This window comes from Rana temporaria, chromosome 7, assembly GCF_905171775.1.
Source record: "Rana temporaria chromosome 7, aRanTem1.1, whole genome shotgun sequence".
Classification (NCBI taxonomy): Eukaryota; Metazoa; Chordata; class Amphibia; order Anura; family Ranidae; genus Rana; species Rana temporaria.
The window spans coordinates 148300147-148318447 of record NC_053495.1 but is presented as its reverse complement, the minus strand read 5'-3'; the positions used below and the strand labels follow the sequence as shown (position 1 = coordinate 148318447).

Below are 18301 nucleotides of genomic sequence, written 5' to 3'. Positions count from 1 at the left end.
TGTGTAATTTGCTTTAAGGGACCAGAATCTGATTTTGGGGGGGGGGGGTGGGGGTGGGGTGGGTGGCTTAACAAACACTTTGATGGGGTTGTAAACCCTCCTGTTTTTTCACCTTAATGCATCCTATGCAATAAGGTGAAAAAACATCTGACAATTACCGGCCCCCCAGCTCCCCCGTTTTACTTACCTGAGCCCTGAAATGTGCCATGACGAGGACGCGCTGCATCTTTGCCCGGGGTTCTCAGCTCTTGATTGGATAGATTGATAGCAACGCAGCCATTGGCTCCCACTGACGTCAATCAAATCCAATGACGCGGGCTGCTATGGACGCTGAATGCTGGACTTGGGAGCTCGCCTGCAAGGTAACCCCTTTGGGAGATCCCAGAGGGGGTTATCTGATGCGGGGAGGAGCCGAGAGAGCCACCGGGGGACTCCAGAAAACAGCGTTCGGGGCCACTCTGTGCAAAACGAACTGCACAGTGGAGGTAAGTATGACATGTTTGTTATTTAAAAAATAAATAAAATCAAACCTTTAGTATCACTTTAAGCTTTGACAAAAAATGGTCCTGATTGGTTTCTATGCAGATTTTGCACTTTACAGTTTTAGTAAATCATCCCCTATATCCCTTATACACAGAACACTATGGGGATTGTTTACGAAAGGCAAATCCACGTTGCACTACAAGTGCAAACTACAAGTGCAAAGTACACTTGAAATTGCACTGAAAGTGCACTTGGAAGTGCAGTCGCTGTAAATCTGAGGGGTAGATCTGAAATGAGGGGAAGCTCTGCTGATTTTATCATCCAATCATGTGCAAGCTAAAATGCTCTTTTTTACTTTCCTTGCATTTCCCCCTCAGATCTACAGCCACTGCACTTCCAAGTGCACTTTCAGTTCAATTTCAAGTGCACTTTGCACTTGTAGTGCAAAGTGGTTTTGCCTTTAGTAAATAACCCCCAATATATCTATACACACAGCACACTCTATATATCTATACACACAGCACACTCCATCCTCCCTATACACAGCACACTATATATATCTATACACACAGCACACTATATATCTATACACACAGCACACTCTATATATCTATACACACAGCACACTCTATATATCTATACACACAGCACACTCCATCCTCCCTATACACAGCACACTATATATCTATACACACAGCACACTCTATATATCTATACACACAGCACACTCCATCCTCCCTATACACAGCACACTATATATCTATACACACAGCACACTCTATATATCTATACACACAGCACACTATATATCTATACACACAGCACACTCTATATCTATACACACAGCACACTCTATATATCTATACACACGGAGCACGCCCCCCATCCTGTCACCTTTCGTCTTCTAACCAGCCTCGTCCTTCAGCACAGTGAATGGGGCAGAGCCCGTGAGACGCGTTACCATGGTAGCATTCTCAGCCGGAAGTGCGCTCCAAGCCTCGCTATGGGACCGGCTGTAGGACGTTCTCTCCGGTGACACAGCTGCTCCTCCGTCAGGGGAGAGGAAGACTGAGGCGGCGGACTACTTCCGCTTAGCTTTCCAAGGAAGGGAGAAGATTCCGACAGAAGAGCTGCTGTGTCCGGTACTGAGGGGGAGACAGGTGAGGACATGAGGAGCTCAGCATGGTGGGGAAGCTCGGCTCATTCCTGTGTGAGGGTCTGGGGGAGGGAATGTGTGGTCCCCTGTGTATTCCGGCGGGGTACTGGTACACTGAGGGGAGGGTGTGACTGGTGGTGTGAGGGGGGCACACAACTTTCTGGGGGGGGGGGGGGCTCTGAAGACACCCCGTGACATGTCTCTGTCTATGCAGACCATGGGGGGAGGGGGGCGGGGGGCTCATACGCCCGGATAGGAATATTCTGTGTTCAGATTCATAATAACACTTCTGCATTGCTTCAAATCCCAACTTAGACCCAATGGTCTCGTTATCGTGGGCCTGGCTGGTAATCCATAGAGGATGGTGCTTTTAGCAGCAGTTGGTCCATGGTGATCATGCAATCAGAAGGGGATATGACATGACACCTCCCATAGGCCTGTTTATAGAGATATTATACTACAGTCATGTCCATTGGTTGGAGCACAGCCCTATTCACCTGTCTAGGGTGCAGTGAAAGGCGGAGTCACCTGCCAAATACAACATGCCCATTTTTTTTCTCCCCTGCACTGTGGCAATACAGCGGGTAAAATAATTATTGAGCATGTCACATTTTTTTCAGGTGAAAATGAAATGTTCACCACATGTCAGATACAATCCATACATACAAATAAACCAAAAGAAAAAAGTTCAGACATTAGGTTCTGTGTAATAAAATGGAATGACAAAGGGAAAAGGTATTGAACACATGAAGAAAAAGAGGTGCAAAAAGGCATGGAAAGCCAAGACTCCAGCTGAAATCTATCAGTAATTAGAAAGCAATCCTGATCCTTGTCAGTGCAAATTAATATCAACGGGTTCAAACCTAACTGATGACCTATAAAAAGTAAGGATGAGCTCCGACGTGTTCGCATAGAACACGTGCAGAGCCCGCCAGGAAGTTGGCACCTGCGCTGCGCTAATCACAGCCAGGCAGACATTGTCCGATGCTCGGCTGCAGAGATTGGGAAATGTCTGCCTGGCTGTGATTAGCGCAGCGCGGGTGCCGACTTCCTGGCGGGCGCTGCACGTGTTCTATGCGAACACGCCGGAGCTCATCCTTGCTCAAGACCTTCACAACCTAATTGTTGCAAAACATACTGAGGGCATTGGTTACACAATGATGGCATTCTGTAGAAGAATTTCGAAACTTCTGAATGTTCCAGTGAGTGCTGTTGGGACCATGATCCGGAAGTGGAAAGAACCGCATTTCACAATAAACTGGCCACAACCAGGTGCTCCTCGCAAGAGTTCCGACAGAGGAGTGAAAATAATTAGAGGGGTTGTAAACCCTACTGTTATTTCACCGTATCGCATTAAGGTGAAAAAACACCTGGCAGTCACCAGCCCCCCCGTTTTACTTGCCTGAGCCCTGAAATGTCCCACGGCGAGGATGCGCTGTCTCTCTGCCCGGGGTTCTCGGGTCTTGATTGGATAGATTGATAGCAGCGCAACCATTGGCTCCCGCTGTTGTCAATCAAATGCAACGATGGGGGGGGGGGGGTCGATTGCCGAGTCCTGCATTCAGTGGCTATGGACGCCAAATGCTGGACTCGGGAGTGCGCCCGCAAGGTAACCCCCTGGGAAAGCATTTCTCTTAGGCGGTTATTGGGGAGGAGCTGCCGGGGGACCCCAGAAGATGTCGTTCGGGGCCACTTTGTGCAAAACTAACTGCACAGTGGAGGTAAGTATGACATGTTCGTTATTTAAAAAAAATCGAACCCTTACAATCTCTTTAACAGAGGAGTTGTCCACTTGTGGAAAGCTTCAGAAATACCTGGAATTAGCAGGTACAATTGTTTCAAAGAAAACAAACAAGTAATGCACTCAACTGCCATGGCCTATATACATGCTCACCACACAACACTCCATTGCTGAAGCTCATTTAAAGTTTGCTGCACAACATTTAGGCTGGGTTCACACCGATGCGAATTTCCCTGCATCCAATTCGCATAGCAGGAGAATGTGACTGGCTCGTAAGGATGAGCTCCAGCGTGTTCGCATGGTACACGTGCAGAGCACGCCAGGAAGTCTGCATGGTGCTGCGCTAATCACAGCCATGGAGACATTTACGATGCTGCTACAGCTGCAGAGATCGGGAAATGTCTCCCTGGCTGTGATTAGCACAGCACCATGCAGACTTCCTGGCGGGCTCTGCACGTGTACCATGCGAACACGCTGGAGCTCATCCTTACAAACCAGTCACATTCTCCTGCTATGCGAATTGGATGCAGAGAAATTTGAGTGGGCAGATAAAGTCTCTCTACTTGTTCTATTAAAAAAAATCGGCAAACTCTCTGCTTTGGAGATGTCAGGGGGGTTGAATCAAGATCACAATTTTTTAACGATTAATTGTGCAGCTCTAATACCCATCGTGTTTGGAGGTCAAATGGCATTGCACATCACCCCCCAAAAACACCATATCAACAGTGAAGTTTGGAGATGGGAACATCATGGTGTGGGGCTGTTTTTCAGCATACTGTAATTATACAAAAATAGAAGAAAAATGGGGGTCCCGCCTAGTCTAAATATGTAGTACTCACCGATTTTAAATTGTATACTAAACCAACAGACAAAAATAAAGAGATTTCTACACACCCTAAAGAGTTAAACTACAAAATAATTTTATTGCTTAAAAAGCGATATACAAAAAAGTTATAAGCATGGAACCCCTGATCTCCCCCCCCCCCACGTATAGACCAAGAAGAAAATCCCCAGGTGAAGGGAATTCCTTAGCGGTCTAACCTTCCCCAAAGCTGTTTCCTCTATAAAAAAACAGGCAAATTGTGTAAGGCAAAGCCACCCCTCGTGTATTGAGAGGAGAGGGAAACCACACAGTCCAGACCCACCCTCCCCAATGTAAAGCACCCCCTATAAATACCTAATTAATACCCAAAGCCACCTATAAATGGGACCCCTGCAATTTGTTCCTAAAAACGGGATAGTATATTCCTATGAAAATACAGGTAATTATATCACACTATCCCAAAATGGAAAAAGAGCACTACATGCAGTCACACTAGATAATACCTGTAAAAATACCCTGGTCACAAGTCGGTGGGGCTGAAAAGGGGACAGAATGAAGGATCAATCCCATCAATATGTAGAATTTTTTTTATATTATATATATTTTTTTGCTGTCCAAAAAAGGGAAACACCCTGATAGGCAGGTGTGTGTATCCAATGGTATGATCAGTCCCAACTGCTCTCCTCCTAGCATTTGATTATAAGGAGAATTTCAAAAACTAGGAGAACTGTATATAGAACACTGTACACTGCAAATCCGGTATATTCAGGTATTCTTTCACCATGTTTGAGACAATATAACAGATTCAATCAGCATAACCACATAAAAGGATTCCCGCAGCATGCAGGTAGTTCCTATTGCTCACAGCAATTGATACAATTATTCAATGTTTCAGTTTACTTGGGTTACTCGCTGATCATCATACAGAGATCTCCACAATCAATCTGTCAGTGTATGTCCAATACATGCGATTCTTCAGCAGACAGTTCCTTATTTGTGATATTCAGTTTATACCCATTGGTGTGATATTTCAGTGTGTCTGTAAGGCAGTGTTTCTCAATTCCAGTCCTCAGGCCCCCCCAACAGGTCAGGTTTTCAGGATTTCCCTCAGATGAAAAGGCTGTGGTGATTACTAAGGCAGTGAAACTGATCAAATCACCTGTGCAAAATAATGGAAATCCTGAAAACCTGACCTGTTGGGGGGGCCTGAGGACTGGAATTGAGAAACACTGCTGTAAGGACAAGTAGTTCTCCAAGGAAGATGGAATTCTCCAGTCTCATTTCTAAGTGTCTGTTTGAGGGTAGTGCTTCTCCAGGGTCTTTAGGAGATTAAGATGGAATTTTCAGGTGGATTTCTCCAAGTAGTGTATCATATGTTCTGGTTAAATGTCATTGAAGGAAGGATGAATGGAAAAATGTACTAAGACATTCTTGATGATAATCTGCTGCCATCTACCAGGATGATGGAGATGAAACTTGGGTGGACATTTCAACAAGACAATGATTCCAACACACAAAACCAAGGAAACTCTCAATTGGTTTCAAAGAGAGAAAATAACGCTGCTAGAATGGCCCAGCCAATCACCTGACTTGAATCCGTTAGAAAATCTATGGAAAGAACAGATTTTATAAAAGAGGCCTATGGACCTTCAAGATTTGGAGACTGTGTGGAAGAATGGGCCAAAATCGCACCTGAGCAATGCAAGAGGCTAGTTTCTCCATACAGGAGGCTTATTGAAGCTGTCGTTACCAACAAAGGATTTTGGATGAAATACATTCCAGTTGGCATGTTCAATACTCTTTCCATGTGGTGTTCCATTTTATTACACATAACTTCTTCATTTCTGAAATTATTTGCTTTGGTTCCTTTGTATGTATGGATTGTGACCGACCCATGTATTGAACATTTCATGTCAGCAGTACCCTTTTAGAAAAATATTTACCTAGAAAAAAGGTGGTGTGTGTGTGTGTGTGTGTGTGTGTGTGTGTGTGTGTGTGTGTGTGTGTGTGTGTGTGTGTGTGTGTGTGTGTGTGTGTGTGTGTGTGTGTGTGTGTGTGTGTGTGTGTGTGTGTGTGTGTGTGTGTGTGTGTGTGGTTTTTTTTTTTTTTTTTTTTTTTTTTTTTTTTTAAATCCACTGTATGTATGGGGGTGGCTGTTGCCTGATTTTGATAGATGAAAAGTCAAAGTTGCACTTTAAAGGGTTACTATAGGAAAAAAAATGTTTTCTTTAAAATAACAATCATGTTATACTTCCACTGTGCAGTTCGTTTTGCACAGAGTGGCCCCGATCAACGTCTTCTGGGGTCCCTCAGCGGCTGTCTCTGGTCCTCCCCGCAAGAACTCGCCACAGTCATGCGAGAGAGCTTGCATGGTGGTGAGTCCTTGCGGGAGCGCTCCCGTGATACAGCAAGCGGCCATAGCCGCTCACTGTATCACTCGGCCCTGCCCCTCGGAGAGCCGTGTCACTGGATGTGATGACAGCAGCGCCAGCCAATGGCTGCACTGCTCTCAATCCATCCGCTATAGCCAATCAGCGGCCAGGCTGAGCGGCAAAGAGGATCTTGGGACCGAGCGCGGGACTTTCGAGGGGTCAGGTAAGTAAATCAGGGGGGGGGGGGCGGCATCCTCAGATGTTTTTTCATCTTAATGCATAGATTGCTTTCACACGGCGTCTCTGTGAAGCGGGATCTGTTTGCTCAGCAGGGGAATCTCTCCGCTGAGCAGGCAGATGAGGGGTCCGTGTCTGCTCCGCTATGCAGAGTGGAGACGGCCCTGCTGTTCTCTATAGGGCAATTGGATCAAAACAGGTCGCCTGTCGTTTCCATCCGATCCGCCATCCGTCTGTTTTTTGGAGGACAGAATTGGATAGGATGTCGGCAGACATCCACCACTCCATAGAGACTGGAAGGTCCGATCGGGTTAGCCTGAAAATCTGACAAGTGGACCTTATCAGATCGTCTGTGTAAAGGGGTCTAACTGCTTGTTTCACACGGGGGGAGGGGGGGGGGGGTGTGTGCTCTCCAATGAACTCAAAGTGGCAGACGTAAGTAAAAATTCTATACTTGGCACTTTTATTGTCTTTCCTTGTGTGGCTTATTTACATCCATAACTGGATTTGAAAGGTTTCCCTATTCCTTATCTTGCATGTCCGTTTACACCCACTGCTCCATAGAGAATAGTGGAGGTTCTCATCGGGTGCGCCTGAAAAACGGACAGGCGGACTTGATTGGAACATCCATGTGAAAGGGGCCTTACTGGTTTAAGTATTTTTGAGACAATCACCTGAAACAAGCATGCATATCTGGAATGTTAAACTCCTAATCTACATACTTGCACTGAGTCAAAGGTTTAGATCAGCCTTTCTCAAACAGGGGCTCCTTCTGAGGTTGCTAGGAGTGCCCTGAGCAATGAGCAGCCCAGGCAGTGCTTACAGAGGTAAAAAATATATATTATATTATTTATAATATATTTTTTAACCTGCAAAAGCATTTATTTATTAATAATAATAATAATAATAATAATAATAATAATAATAATTAATAATATTTATTTTTTACAAAGGTGAACTTGGCCTTCTTTAAAAAAAAAAAAAAAAAAAGATTGAGCCGTAAAAAAAAAAAAAAAAACCTTGGTCATAGAAGAATTTCCTAGGCTACCTTTGCTGACCTCTCTGAGAATTTTTGTTTATTGGCTCTCTGTCGGATTCTTAGCTTGAATTGATTCCAAAGAAGTCTGTGACTTGTATAGCTGGTAATACTGCTTTACCCAAACATTGGGCCAATGCAGCTACTTTGCCTGAAGATGCTGGAACTGCGCTGCCAGCTAGTTGGGCTAATTGCACTGCTTCTATGAAGTATCTATCACTTTAGCTGTTGCTAAAGGTTTATTTGTGTTTAATAGTAGTTTAATGGGCTGTGTGTTTTCAGTAAGATTTGTGAAAATAATTGTCAACTTGAGTTTGTATAGCAATGTTTTTTGAGCTATGCAAAGCTAAACAAGTAATATAGCCCTAAAGTAAACAGGCAAAAGTTTTGCAGTAAGGCTTTGTTCAAATATTTGCTTACAAATTTAAAGGACACTTATCAATTAAGCACGGAGGCTGCCATTGCTGACCTTTCTTTCTTCACATGCCAATTGCCTGCCTGTCGTGCTGACCTGGAAAGAGTATGTAGATAAGATTTGTTATGTTATTTTTCCTAATTTGCATTCTTGTTCTAGGACAGTGACTCAAAGTATTTGAAGCCTATAGTCAACTAGAATTTTCAGAAGGCAAGGACTGTATGTATGAAAACTGTACTGTCAAAAAAAGAAAATGGTACATATACTTTTTTTTTTTTTTTTCTTTTCTGTTTGTTTGTACTGCCTTATGAAAACACTGATTTGTGAGATGCAATTCATATTAACTGCTTTTGAAGAAAATTCTGTGTCCAAGATCTGATTCGATACTCAAAACAATTCTAAAAGCATGTAAACACAGTAAAATCTGCTTTAAGCCCTTTACGACCGCCTAGCATATGTGCAGCATCCTGGATGTGTGCTTCAAAGTGAAAGTTCATGCAAAAACTAAAATCCCTGCATCTTTAGCCACCAACATTCTAACACTAACCTCTTTAGCCCTTTAAAAGAAAAAAATTGGTATATATATATATACGTCCCTTTAATTTCTTTCTCGTACATCACGGGACACAGAGCGGCATATTCATTACTAGTGGGTTATATGGAGTACCTTCAGGTGATGGACACTGGCAATCTCAAACAGGAAGTGCCCCTCCCTATATAACCCCCTCCCATAGGAGGAGTACCTCAGTTTTTTCGCCAGTGTCTTAGGTGTTGGTGCACGTTGAGGCTGTGCCTGTAGTAGTCCTTGGGACCAGGGCCAGCTGACCGGATCCGTCCAAGGTGCTTCATAGCCAAAGTGGACGGTACCCGGGCCCCAATTCGTGGATGGGGTTTTGCCTATAATGCCTCTCCTTGGAGGGCTGGACCCTGGGTTCCAGGTCTGGTTTCTAACCTAGAGAATACCTGTTGCCAGTGGTGCTGTATAGGTCCAGGTTGTGGTGTTCTTTTAAGACCCCAGTCCCTGAAGGTCTATGACCATACCCACGGTGAAGGGTGAAGATTGGGCCTCTTGCAGAGCAATACCCTGCGGCGTGGAAAGGTAAGCAGGGGGCCTACGGAACTTGGTTTGACAGTAGGCTTCCTACAGGGGATTCTTGGGCAGCCTATTTATGCCTCTGTGCATGGGCAAAGGAGAACCACAAAGTTTTCAAACGGGATGGCTCAAAACACCCAGGTATGGTTCCCCTGGCTGGGCTAGTAGGCTGCTGCTGCTTCTGTCACAAGGAGGGCCTTTTTTTGGGCACAGAGAAGGAACCATACCATTAGGGAGACAGTTTAAAGCTTCCCTTTTACCTGTGTCTGCTGCTCCAGCGTCTAAGGTCCTAGTGTCTCCTCTCCACATGGCTTCCTGCTTCCCCTAGCGGCGTTTGACGCGCGCACGTGCGCGCGCTTTTACTTATCTGTGCGCGCGCTTGCGGCGACGCCGCGGGGAGGGGGCGGTTGACGCCGGACGGCTCCTCCCCCCTGCACACAGGGAGGATAAATCCTGGAGGGCTGTTCAGTCTGTAAAGGCTGTGAGGGGACACGGAGCAGCGATGCTGGCTACAGCATAGGAAGGTTTGACAGAGCTTTCTGGCACAGTGACACCCGGTGGCAGTTGTGGGAAGTACACCTTACTAAGGAGCCTCTGGCTTAAGTTTACATTCAAGCCTGTGTACTAAGCAGCGCCTTTGAACACTTAGGGTGCTCACCTAGCCCAGCATTAGGGGGTCAATACCAGAGAAAAAAAAAATAAAAAAAAAAAAAAAGATTTTTTTTTCTGGTTGAAGCCCTTGGGGCTCAGTATTGATTTTCCCTTTTTATAGGTTATGGGAGGTTTGGAGTCCCTCTAACATTACCCTATCCTATTGTTTCACATTTATTTGATTATATGTGTATTTTCTCCAGCTATTACAGTCAGTTGTATACTAGCGGAGTGCCTCAGAATTTGTATATTATGGCTCCTAAGGGTGCAGGTAGCGCTAAGAACGCTAAAACGGTTAAAAAACCAAAAGGTTCTCCATCGGGCTCTGAGGATATCCAAAATCTAGTGGCCCCTACTACTCCGGAATGCCCGGAAGTTGTTGTCCTAGGTGAGCCATCAGGGTTGCTAGGTGCTATGGCTGGCCCTACTCAACCAGCTCCTTCCTATGTAACGGAAGAGATGTTAGCCTCCACCTTGGGTGGATTGGAAAGGAGGATGGCCGCTCTAATTACGGCATCTTTGGCAGGGAAGAAGCGGGTTAGATCCCCGTCTCCCAGGTCTGAGTCTCTGGAGGAGGATATCCTCTCCGACTGACGAATTGGAGGATCAAGGAGACCAGACAGAGGGAGGTCAGGATCACCTTGACCATTTAGGTTCTGAGGATTCTACAATAGAGGAACCTTTTTCAGCTTCTCACACAGAAAGACTGTGGGTTAAGTCCCTAACGGATATGGTGCGGTTGGCTTTTAAGATACCTGTGCCTCAGCCTCTGGCCTCCGCGGTATCCTCATTGGGCTCCCTGAAAGCGCCCCAAGCCAATTTGGTATTCCCGGTACATCCTTTGTTAAAGGACCTGATTTTTCAGGACTGGCCAGACAGGTAACCCTTAGAGGAAGAGTTTTCAAAGAGATGGGCTGTCCCTACTGTGGACGCAGCCATCTCATGTGTGAACAGATCTTTAACTTGTCCTGTAGAAAACTTGCAGGTGTTTAAGGATCCGGTTGATAAACGCTTGGAAACATTACTTAAGGCCTCCTTTACTTCAGCAGGGGCGATAGTTCAGCCCGCTGTGGCTGCTATTGGAGTGGCCCAAGCATTATCAGATAAGACTAAGCAAATGCTTAAACTTATCCCTGCTCAGCAGGCAGAGGAATTTTGGATATACCCAGGGCTATACGCTTTACGGTGGATGCTATCAAGGACTCCATCCAGCAGGCGTCACGTTTATCCTTATTTCTAATCCATATGAGAAGGCTCTTATGGTTGAAGAATTGGGAGGCTGAGCCCCCGGGCAAAAAACTCCTGGTAGGGTTCCCTTCCATGGAGGACGTCTCTTCAGAGAAGACTTGGATAGATATATTCAGACTATATCAAGCGGCAAAAGCACTCTCTTGCCAGTCAAGAAGAAGGCCCGAGGGTCCGCATTTAGGCGCCAGCCCTCCCCGGGGCAGGGGCCCTCTAATACCAAACAGTATCGACGGCCTCCTGCAAGATCAGGCATTAACAATAAGCCGCAGGGCCAAGCCACTGGGGGCAAGAAGCAGTGGTACCGCAAGCCTGCAAAGCCAGCCCCCAAGTCGGCCCTATGAAGGGGCGCCCCCACCCACGATGGTGGGGGGAAGGCTGCGTCTCTTTGCAGAGATTTGGGAGGCCACCATTCCCGACTGCTGGGTACGGTCTTCCGTGACCACGGGCTACAAGCTAGAATTTCTAAAATTCCCTCCTCCTCATTACCAGGAGTGAAGAGTACCAGGCGACCCTGTGAAAGGAGCCGCATTGATGGCGGCATTGAATCATCTGCTATGCCAGAAAGTGATAGTAGAAGTACCAGTCCGGGAACAGGGATTGGGGTTCTACTCCAACCTGTTTATCATCCCAAAGCCCAATGGCGATGTCAGGCCAATTTTGGACTTAAAGGGAGTAAATGCGTATCTAAAGGTCCGCTCATTCCGGATGGAAACTATTCGGTCAGCTGTCGCCGTGCTCCAGAAGGACGACTTCATGGCGTCCATAGACATAAAGGATGCTTACCTTCATGTGCCAATTTTCAGCCACATCAAGTATTTCTATGCTTCTCGGTGGCTCAGCGTCATTTCCAATTTGTGGCGTTCCCCTTCGGGTTGGCTACGGCCCCCCGGGTATTCACGAAGGTCCTAGCCAATCTAAGGATCCAGGGGGTCACGGTCCTGGCTTACCTGGACGACCTCTTGGTCGTAGACCATTCGTCTCCTGGCCTGGAAAGAGCAGTGGCCCTTACGGTTCAGTACCTCAAGAGGTTCGGCTGGGTCCTAAATCGAGACAAGTCAGCATTCCTGCCCACAAGGCAGCTGGATTATCTCGGCATGAGATTGGATACAGAACAACAAAAGGTGTTCCTACCCCTATTAAAGGCCATCAAAGAGCTAATACAAATGGTTCTAAGCAAGAGAAGGCCAACCTTTCGCCTATGTATGCGGCTACTAGGCAAGATGGTGGCCACATTCGAGGCGGTTCCGTACGCTCAGAGCCACACTCGCATCCTGCAGGCAGCCATCCTGTCAGCCTGGAGCAAGAGGCCTCAGGCCTTAGAAATTCCTTGGCCACTCTCACCAAGAATGCGGCAAAGTCTAGCTTGGTGGTTAAACCCTCAGAATCTCCTGAAGGGAAAGACTTTCAGTCCTGTGACCTGGAAGATAGTAACCACAGACGCCAGCCTGATGGGCTGGGGAGCAATTTTGGATGGTTGCACTCGCCAGGGCTCTTGGGCAGCGGCAGAGAAGCAGTTGCCCATCAATATCTTGGAGCTCAGAGCTGCTCGACTAGCCCTCAGGGCTTGGACGTCCAAACTACAAGGGTTCCCGGTGAAAATACAATCGGACAATGCCACGGCGGTGGCATATATATAAATCACCAAGGGGGAACCAAGAGTCAAGCCGCTCAGAAAGAAGGGAGCTTGATTTTCTTGTGGGCAGAAGCCCATGTGCCCTGCATATCGGCTATATTCATTCCCGGAGTCGACAACCTACAGGCGGACTTCTTAAGTCGCCAGACTCTGTTGCCGGGGGAGTGGTCTCTGCATCCACAGGTCTTTCAGACACTCTGCCAGAAATGGGGAGTGCCGGACGTGGATATCATGGCATCAAGACTGAACAAGAAGCTAGACAGGTTCATGTCCCGCACAAGGGATCCCAGGGCCTGCGGAACCGATGCGTTAGTTTGCCCTTGGCATCAGTTCAAACTTCTTTATGCATTTCCCCCGCTCCAGTTACTACCCCGCCTGCTGCGCAGGATCAGGGTGGAGCACATACCAGTCTTCCTGGTAGCTCCAGCATGGCCCAGAAGGGCATGGTATTCACTAATCCTAAGGATGGTAGTGGGAGACCCTTGGACTCTTCCTCTACGGCCAGTACTGCTATCGCAAGGTCCGATCCTCCACCCTGCCTTACGGCATCTAAATTTGACGGCCTGGAAGCTGAATCCCTGATTCTCAGGGGTAGAGGTCTGTCTCAGAAAGTAATCTCTACCCTAATCAGAGCCAGGAAACCGGTCTCTAGGGTGATTTATTACAGGGTCTGGAAGGCCTATGTAGGCTGGTGTGAGTCCAAGTTATGGCTTTCTCGTAAGTTTACCATCGATAGAGTATTAAGTTTTCTCCAGCTAGGAGTGGGTAGAGGACTGGCATTAAGCACAATCAAAGGACAGATTTCAGCTTTGTCAGTATGGTTTCAGCGGCCGCTGGCCACCCACTCGCTGGTTAAGACCTTCATTCAAGGGGTCTTACGTATTAATCCTCCAGTTAAATCCCCGCTTTGTCCGTGGGATTTAAATCTTGTTCTGTCAAGTTTACAGAAACAACCTTTTGAGCCGTTGGCTGAAATTCCTTTGGTTTTACTGACAAGGAAGTTAGTATTTTTGGTCGCCATAGTTTCCGCCAGAAGAGTATCGGAACTGGCAGCCTTATCCTGTAAGGAACCATATCTTATTTTACATAAGGACAAGGTCGTTCTCCGCCCTCATCCTTCCTTCCTACCAAAGGTTATATCCAGTTTTCATCTAAACCAGGATTTGGTATTACCATCCTTCTTTCCTAAACCTACTTCCAGAAAGGAAGGGTTGCTGCATACCTTGGATATTGTCAGGGCCATGAAGGCCTATCTTAAAGCTACAGAGAAGATCCGGAAAACAGATGTGTTGTTCATTTTACCGGATGGGCCCAAGAAGGGGCAGGCAACTGCAAAATCCACCATCTCGAGGTGGATTAAACAGTTAATCACTCAGGCCTACGGCTTGAAAGGGTTGCCTCCTCCAGTATCATTAAAGGCTCATTCTACTAGGGCCATGGGCGCCTCCTGGGCAGCACATCACCAGATCTCTATGGCTCAAGTTTGCAAGGCGGCAACCTGGTCTTCTGTCCACACGTTTACAAAATTCTACCAGTTGGACGTAAGAAGGAATACTGATACAGCCTTTGGGCAGGCAGTGCTGCAGGCTGCAGTTTGAGACCCTCGGATTCCGGGGGCTCCCTTTTGAGTAAAATTTAAAATTTAAATTTATTTTTCTCAACGAAGTTGGATTTATTATGATTTGAGTATATCTCTAAATTAAATCCTTTTTGTCTTGGGAAGATGTCTCCCTCCCCTCATTGTAAGCATTGCTTTGGGACATCCCACATAGTAATGAATATGCCGCTCTGTGTCCCGTGATGTATGAGAAAGAAAAAGGGATTTTTAATACAGCTTACCTGTAAAATCCTTTTCTTGGAGTACATCACGGGACACAGAGCTCCCACCCCTCTTATGGGGACCATTTTGGGAGGCATACTGCTTGCTACAAAACTGAGGTACTCCTCCTATGGGAGGGGGTTATATAGGGAGGGGCACTTCCTGTTTGAGATTGCCAATGTCCATCACCTGAAGGTACTCCATATAACCCACTAGTAATGAATATGCCGCTCTGTGTCCCGTGATGTACTCCAAGAAAAGGATTTTACAGGTAAGCTGTATTAAAAATCCCTTTTTTTTCCGCGGAACCCGCCTGCTGGTGTCCCGCAATTGTCACGGAGCTGCACAATGGGGGGATGCCTGTGTATGCCCACGTCGCCCTGCGCAATTGTCAGTTAAAACGACGCAGTGCCGATTCGCAAAAAGTGCTCTGGTCATTTGGCAGCCAAATCCTCCGGGGCTGAAGTGGTTAAGAGCTATGGGCGGAAGCCACGTTTTGATGTAGCTTACGCCCTGCAATTATATGGAGCCTAGCGGGGGGGCCTATCTTCCCCTCACTCGGCTTCCGGTAAGCGGCGGAGGGCACTGGAGAGCAGCGGGACGGGAGCCCTCTCCTGCCACCGATTTTTTTATTAATTTTTTTAAAAGTGATCTTGTGGCGAATCTGCGGCCGTGACCACTTTTATCTGAAAGCGGAACGCCCACTGAAGGGGATGCCAGGCTTCAGCGGAGTCCGCCAGCTCAGCAGGAGATCTTTCAGCTGATCTCCACTGAGCCGGCGGATGACAGGTCCGTCTCTGCTCACTGAGTGGGGAGGGTCCTTTTTGAGCCCGCTGATTCCTATGGAGAGATTGGACGAAAACGAATGTATAGCCATGCGTCCGATTTTAGTGGATCGGATGGCAGACGGGTGTTAGCGGACACATCTCTGCTGTCACCCGCCTGCCCATAGGAGTCAATGGATGGAAAAAGACAGGCGGATCCAAGCGGGCTTGTTGTGGGAATAGGACCATAGAGTGATTATTAATTGTTTATCTTTTCTGTATTGAGGAATACATTGAGGAATACATTTTATCAGCGCTCACATTGAAGTCTATTGGGGCAAAAAAAAAACTTGTAGGTCAAAAGAAGCTCATTTAAAGTGCTTTTAAACGTTTGTGTGTTTTTTTTTTTTTTTCTGCTGTCTCTAAACCAATGGGAAATGAGAGCTCTCATGTAGATCTCCGGGTCGAGAATGTACTCGGGTGAGTATACGGCAGGGGGAGTGAGCTGCACTGCATAAATATATGAAGGTAAAAAAAACACCTGCCTTTACAAAGAATTAAATTTTCATGCTTCAAGCAACAGTATGCTCAGGTGAGAACCGGCATTACTGAAAAATGTGGGATTTTGGAGCTTTGTAATACAAAAGGCTCAGTTGTGAATGAGGCTGCTTTCTTCACAGTACGGTTGCAAGCATTGGCCACACTGTCTGCATTTCAAGCAATTTCAACTAAAACCAGAACTGGTTCAGTTGTCGTTATAATGTTGGCTTTTAGAATACTTTAGTGTGTTTTAACTCAATGGAACTGTTTGCCGTCATTGTAGTAAAGCACATCACACAGGCAGCACATGGACTGTGTACGTTTGTATATACAATATCAAATGCAATGTTATTAAAAACATGTACTTTATTCTTTTTTAGATGCAGCAAGAAGTGTTTTTGTCATTGCAGAGGATCTTAAACAAGACAAAACCAAGATTTGCAGTCGCTCCAGTTGCAGCTCTACAAAAGTCCTGGGTGACTACATGCATCTGCCTTATCAATTACTAAGTTTAAATTTTGGTGTGAAGAATTCTCTTCACTGTGCATGGACAGAAAGCCAATGCGTAGGTATGTACTGTATGAAAATACAAAAAAAGCTTTCCACGTTTAAAGCTAAAAACAAATGCTTTAGAAAATAGTTCTAGATATGCTTTTGGTTTGATGTTGAAATCTCAGATTTTTGTGGATTTTAATGCTAAATCATCTTGTGATTCTCAATTTGTATCTGTTTTACTCAATACAAGTCCTTCTGATGGACCCCCCCCCCCCCCCCCCCCAAAAAAAATCTTTGACCTATAGTAAAGATATTGCAGAGAGATTGTCAGGTGTGATGAATCCCCTTATCTCTCTACTAAGGTTGTTATTGAAAGACTAGGTTCCCCTGTAGGCACAGGGATTACATATTGCCCAAGTCATACGTTTATTAGTGATGTTTGAACAGTGTTGACTCAATTTAGAAGTAGTAGCAATGGCTTGGCTAAGATCCAAACAAATTAGGGAGTATATGATGATGGTGCCCACCTTTTATTATAGGCTGTGCTAGTAAATCGTATAGGAAACTTTTGACTAAAGGAAGTGGTCAAGATGCAAATAAGGGAGTTTCCTTTGCTTTTAAAGCACCACTCCAGACTGCTGTTAAAACATTGTCATGCCCCCTCCCCCCCAGCTGCATGGATTCAATGCTTGTTTTATCAGGGAGCTGATGAATAATGGTATATACGTTGATTACTCCTCCTTCCTGCATGCTTCTTCAATCCTGTACAGTTTTTTTGAATTCCCCTCCCTAGGCGAAACAAGCATTGAACCCATACAGTACATTTAAAGTCACAATACATTATTCTCTTTTTAACCCATATAGTGCAGCAGCCTTTAAATGAGCTATTCCGTCTAACACCTATGCACAGAGGATTCTGTAAGCTCTTTATTTCTCCTTATTTCATGTCAAAGCTCTCCACAAATCCCCAAACAGCAGCTGTGAAAACTCTGTGCAAATATCCGCTGTGAGATTTTAAAGTGTATCTAATTCCAAAACGTTTTTAGTTGGGGTCAGAGGGAATGATCTAGTTTGCAAATTGTGGCTCATTGGTAATATTTCCCCTCACTTATGTGCCAGATACACAGCGAAGTGAGTGGGGATCCCCAAAGAGCGTTGTCTATGGAACAGTTGTCCCATTAGAAGATTTTCCCCCATGTTGTGATGGCAACTGTAAAATATTGAATTTCCATCACTTTCTTAGCCACCAACAATGTTTGCTAAATCCCCCAACATGGAAACAGACAGACAAAAAAAAAACCTAGCAGAGTACTGTAAATACATTACTAAAATGTTCTCTATGCAAAATATACAAATTCTGTCTTCACAGGTTCCTAAAAATGTATTGACTGAAATAAAGGCTTCAACAATCTGTAACCCAAAATAAACAAATGAGCTTGGATGCTTAACCACTTAAGACCCGGACCAATATGCAGGTTAAGGACCTTGTCCCTTTTTGCGATTCGGCACTGCTTTGCTTTAACTGACAATTGCGCGGTCGTGCGACGTCGCTCCCAAACAAAATTGGCGTCCTTTTTTTCCCACAAATAGAGCTTTCTTTTGGTGGTATTTGATCACCTCAATATATGCAAAAATATGCAATATTTTCTACTTTTTGCTATAATAAATATCCCCAAAAAAGATATAAAAATATATTTTTTTTCCTCAGTTTAGACCGATACGTATTCTCTAAAGAAAATCGCAATAAGCGTTTAATGATTGGTTTGCGCAAAATGTATAGCGTTTACAAAATAGG

The 18301-nt window shown here is 45.6% G+C and overlaps 2 protein-coding genes across 6 annotated transcripts in view; one reads left to right on the top strand and one right to left on the bottom strand.

The window, feature by feature from the left end:
• Positions 1-1489, bottom strand: part of ANKRD45 (ankyrin repeat domain 45) — a 76505-nt gene extending 75016 nt beyond the window's left edge. The window contains exon 1 of one of the 2 annotated variants that reach the window (XM_040360111.1): positions 1393-1489. The gene's annotated coding sequence lies outside the window, so the exon portion shown is untranslated. Of the gene's footprint in view, positions 1-1377 lie in introns of both variants that reach the window. The other variant, XM_040360110.1, reaches the window with a different exon arrangement.
• KLHL20 (kelch like family member 20) overlaps positions 1448-18301 on the top strand; it is a 97331-nt gene continuing 80477 nt past the window's right edge. For 2 of the 4 annotated variants that reach the window (XM_040360105.1, XM_040360108.1), the window contains exons 1-3: positions 1448-1643; positions 8423-8519; positions 16392-16580. In XM_040360105.1, coding sequence (XP_040216039.1) covers positions 16558-16580 — 23 coding nt within the window. In that variant the 5' untranslated portion in view covers positions 1448-1643; positions 8423-8519; positions 16392-16557. The remainder of the gene's footprint in view (positions 1644-8422; positions 8520-16391; positions 16581-18301) is intronic. The other 2 variants (XM_040360106.1, XM_040360107.1) reach the window with 2 other exon arrangements.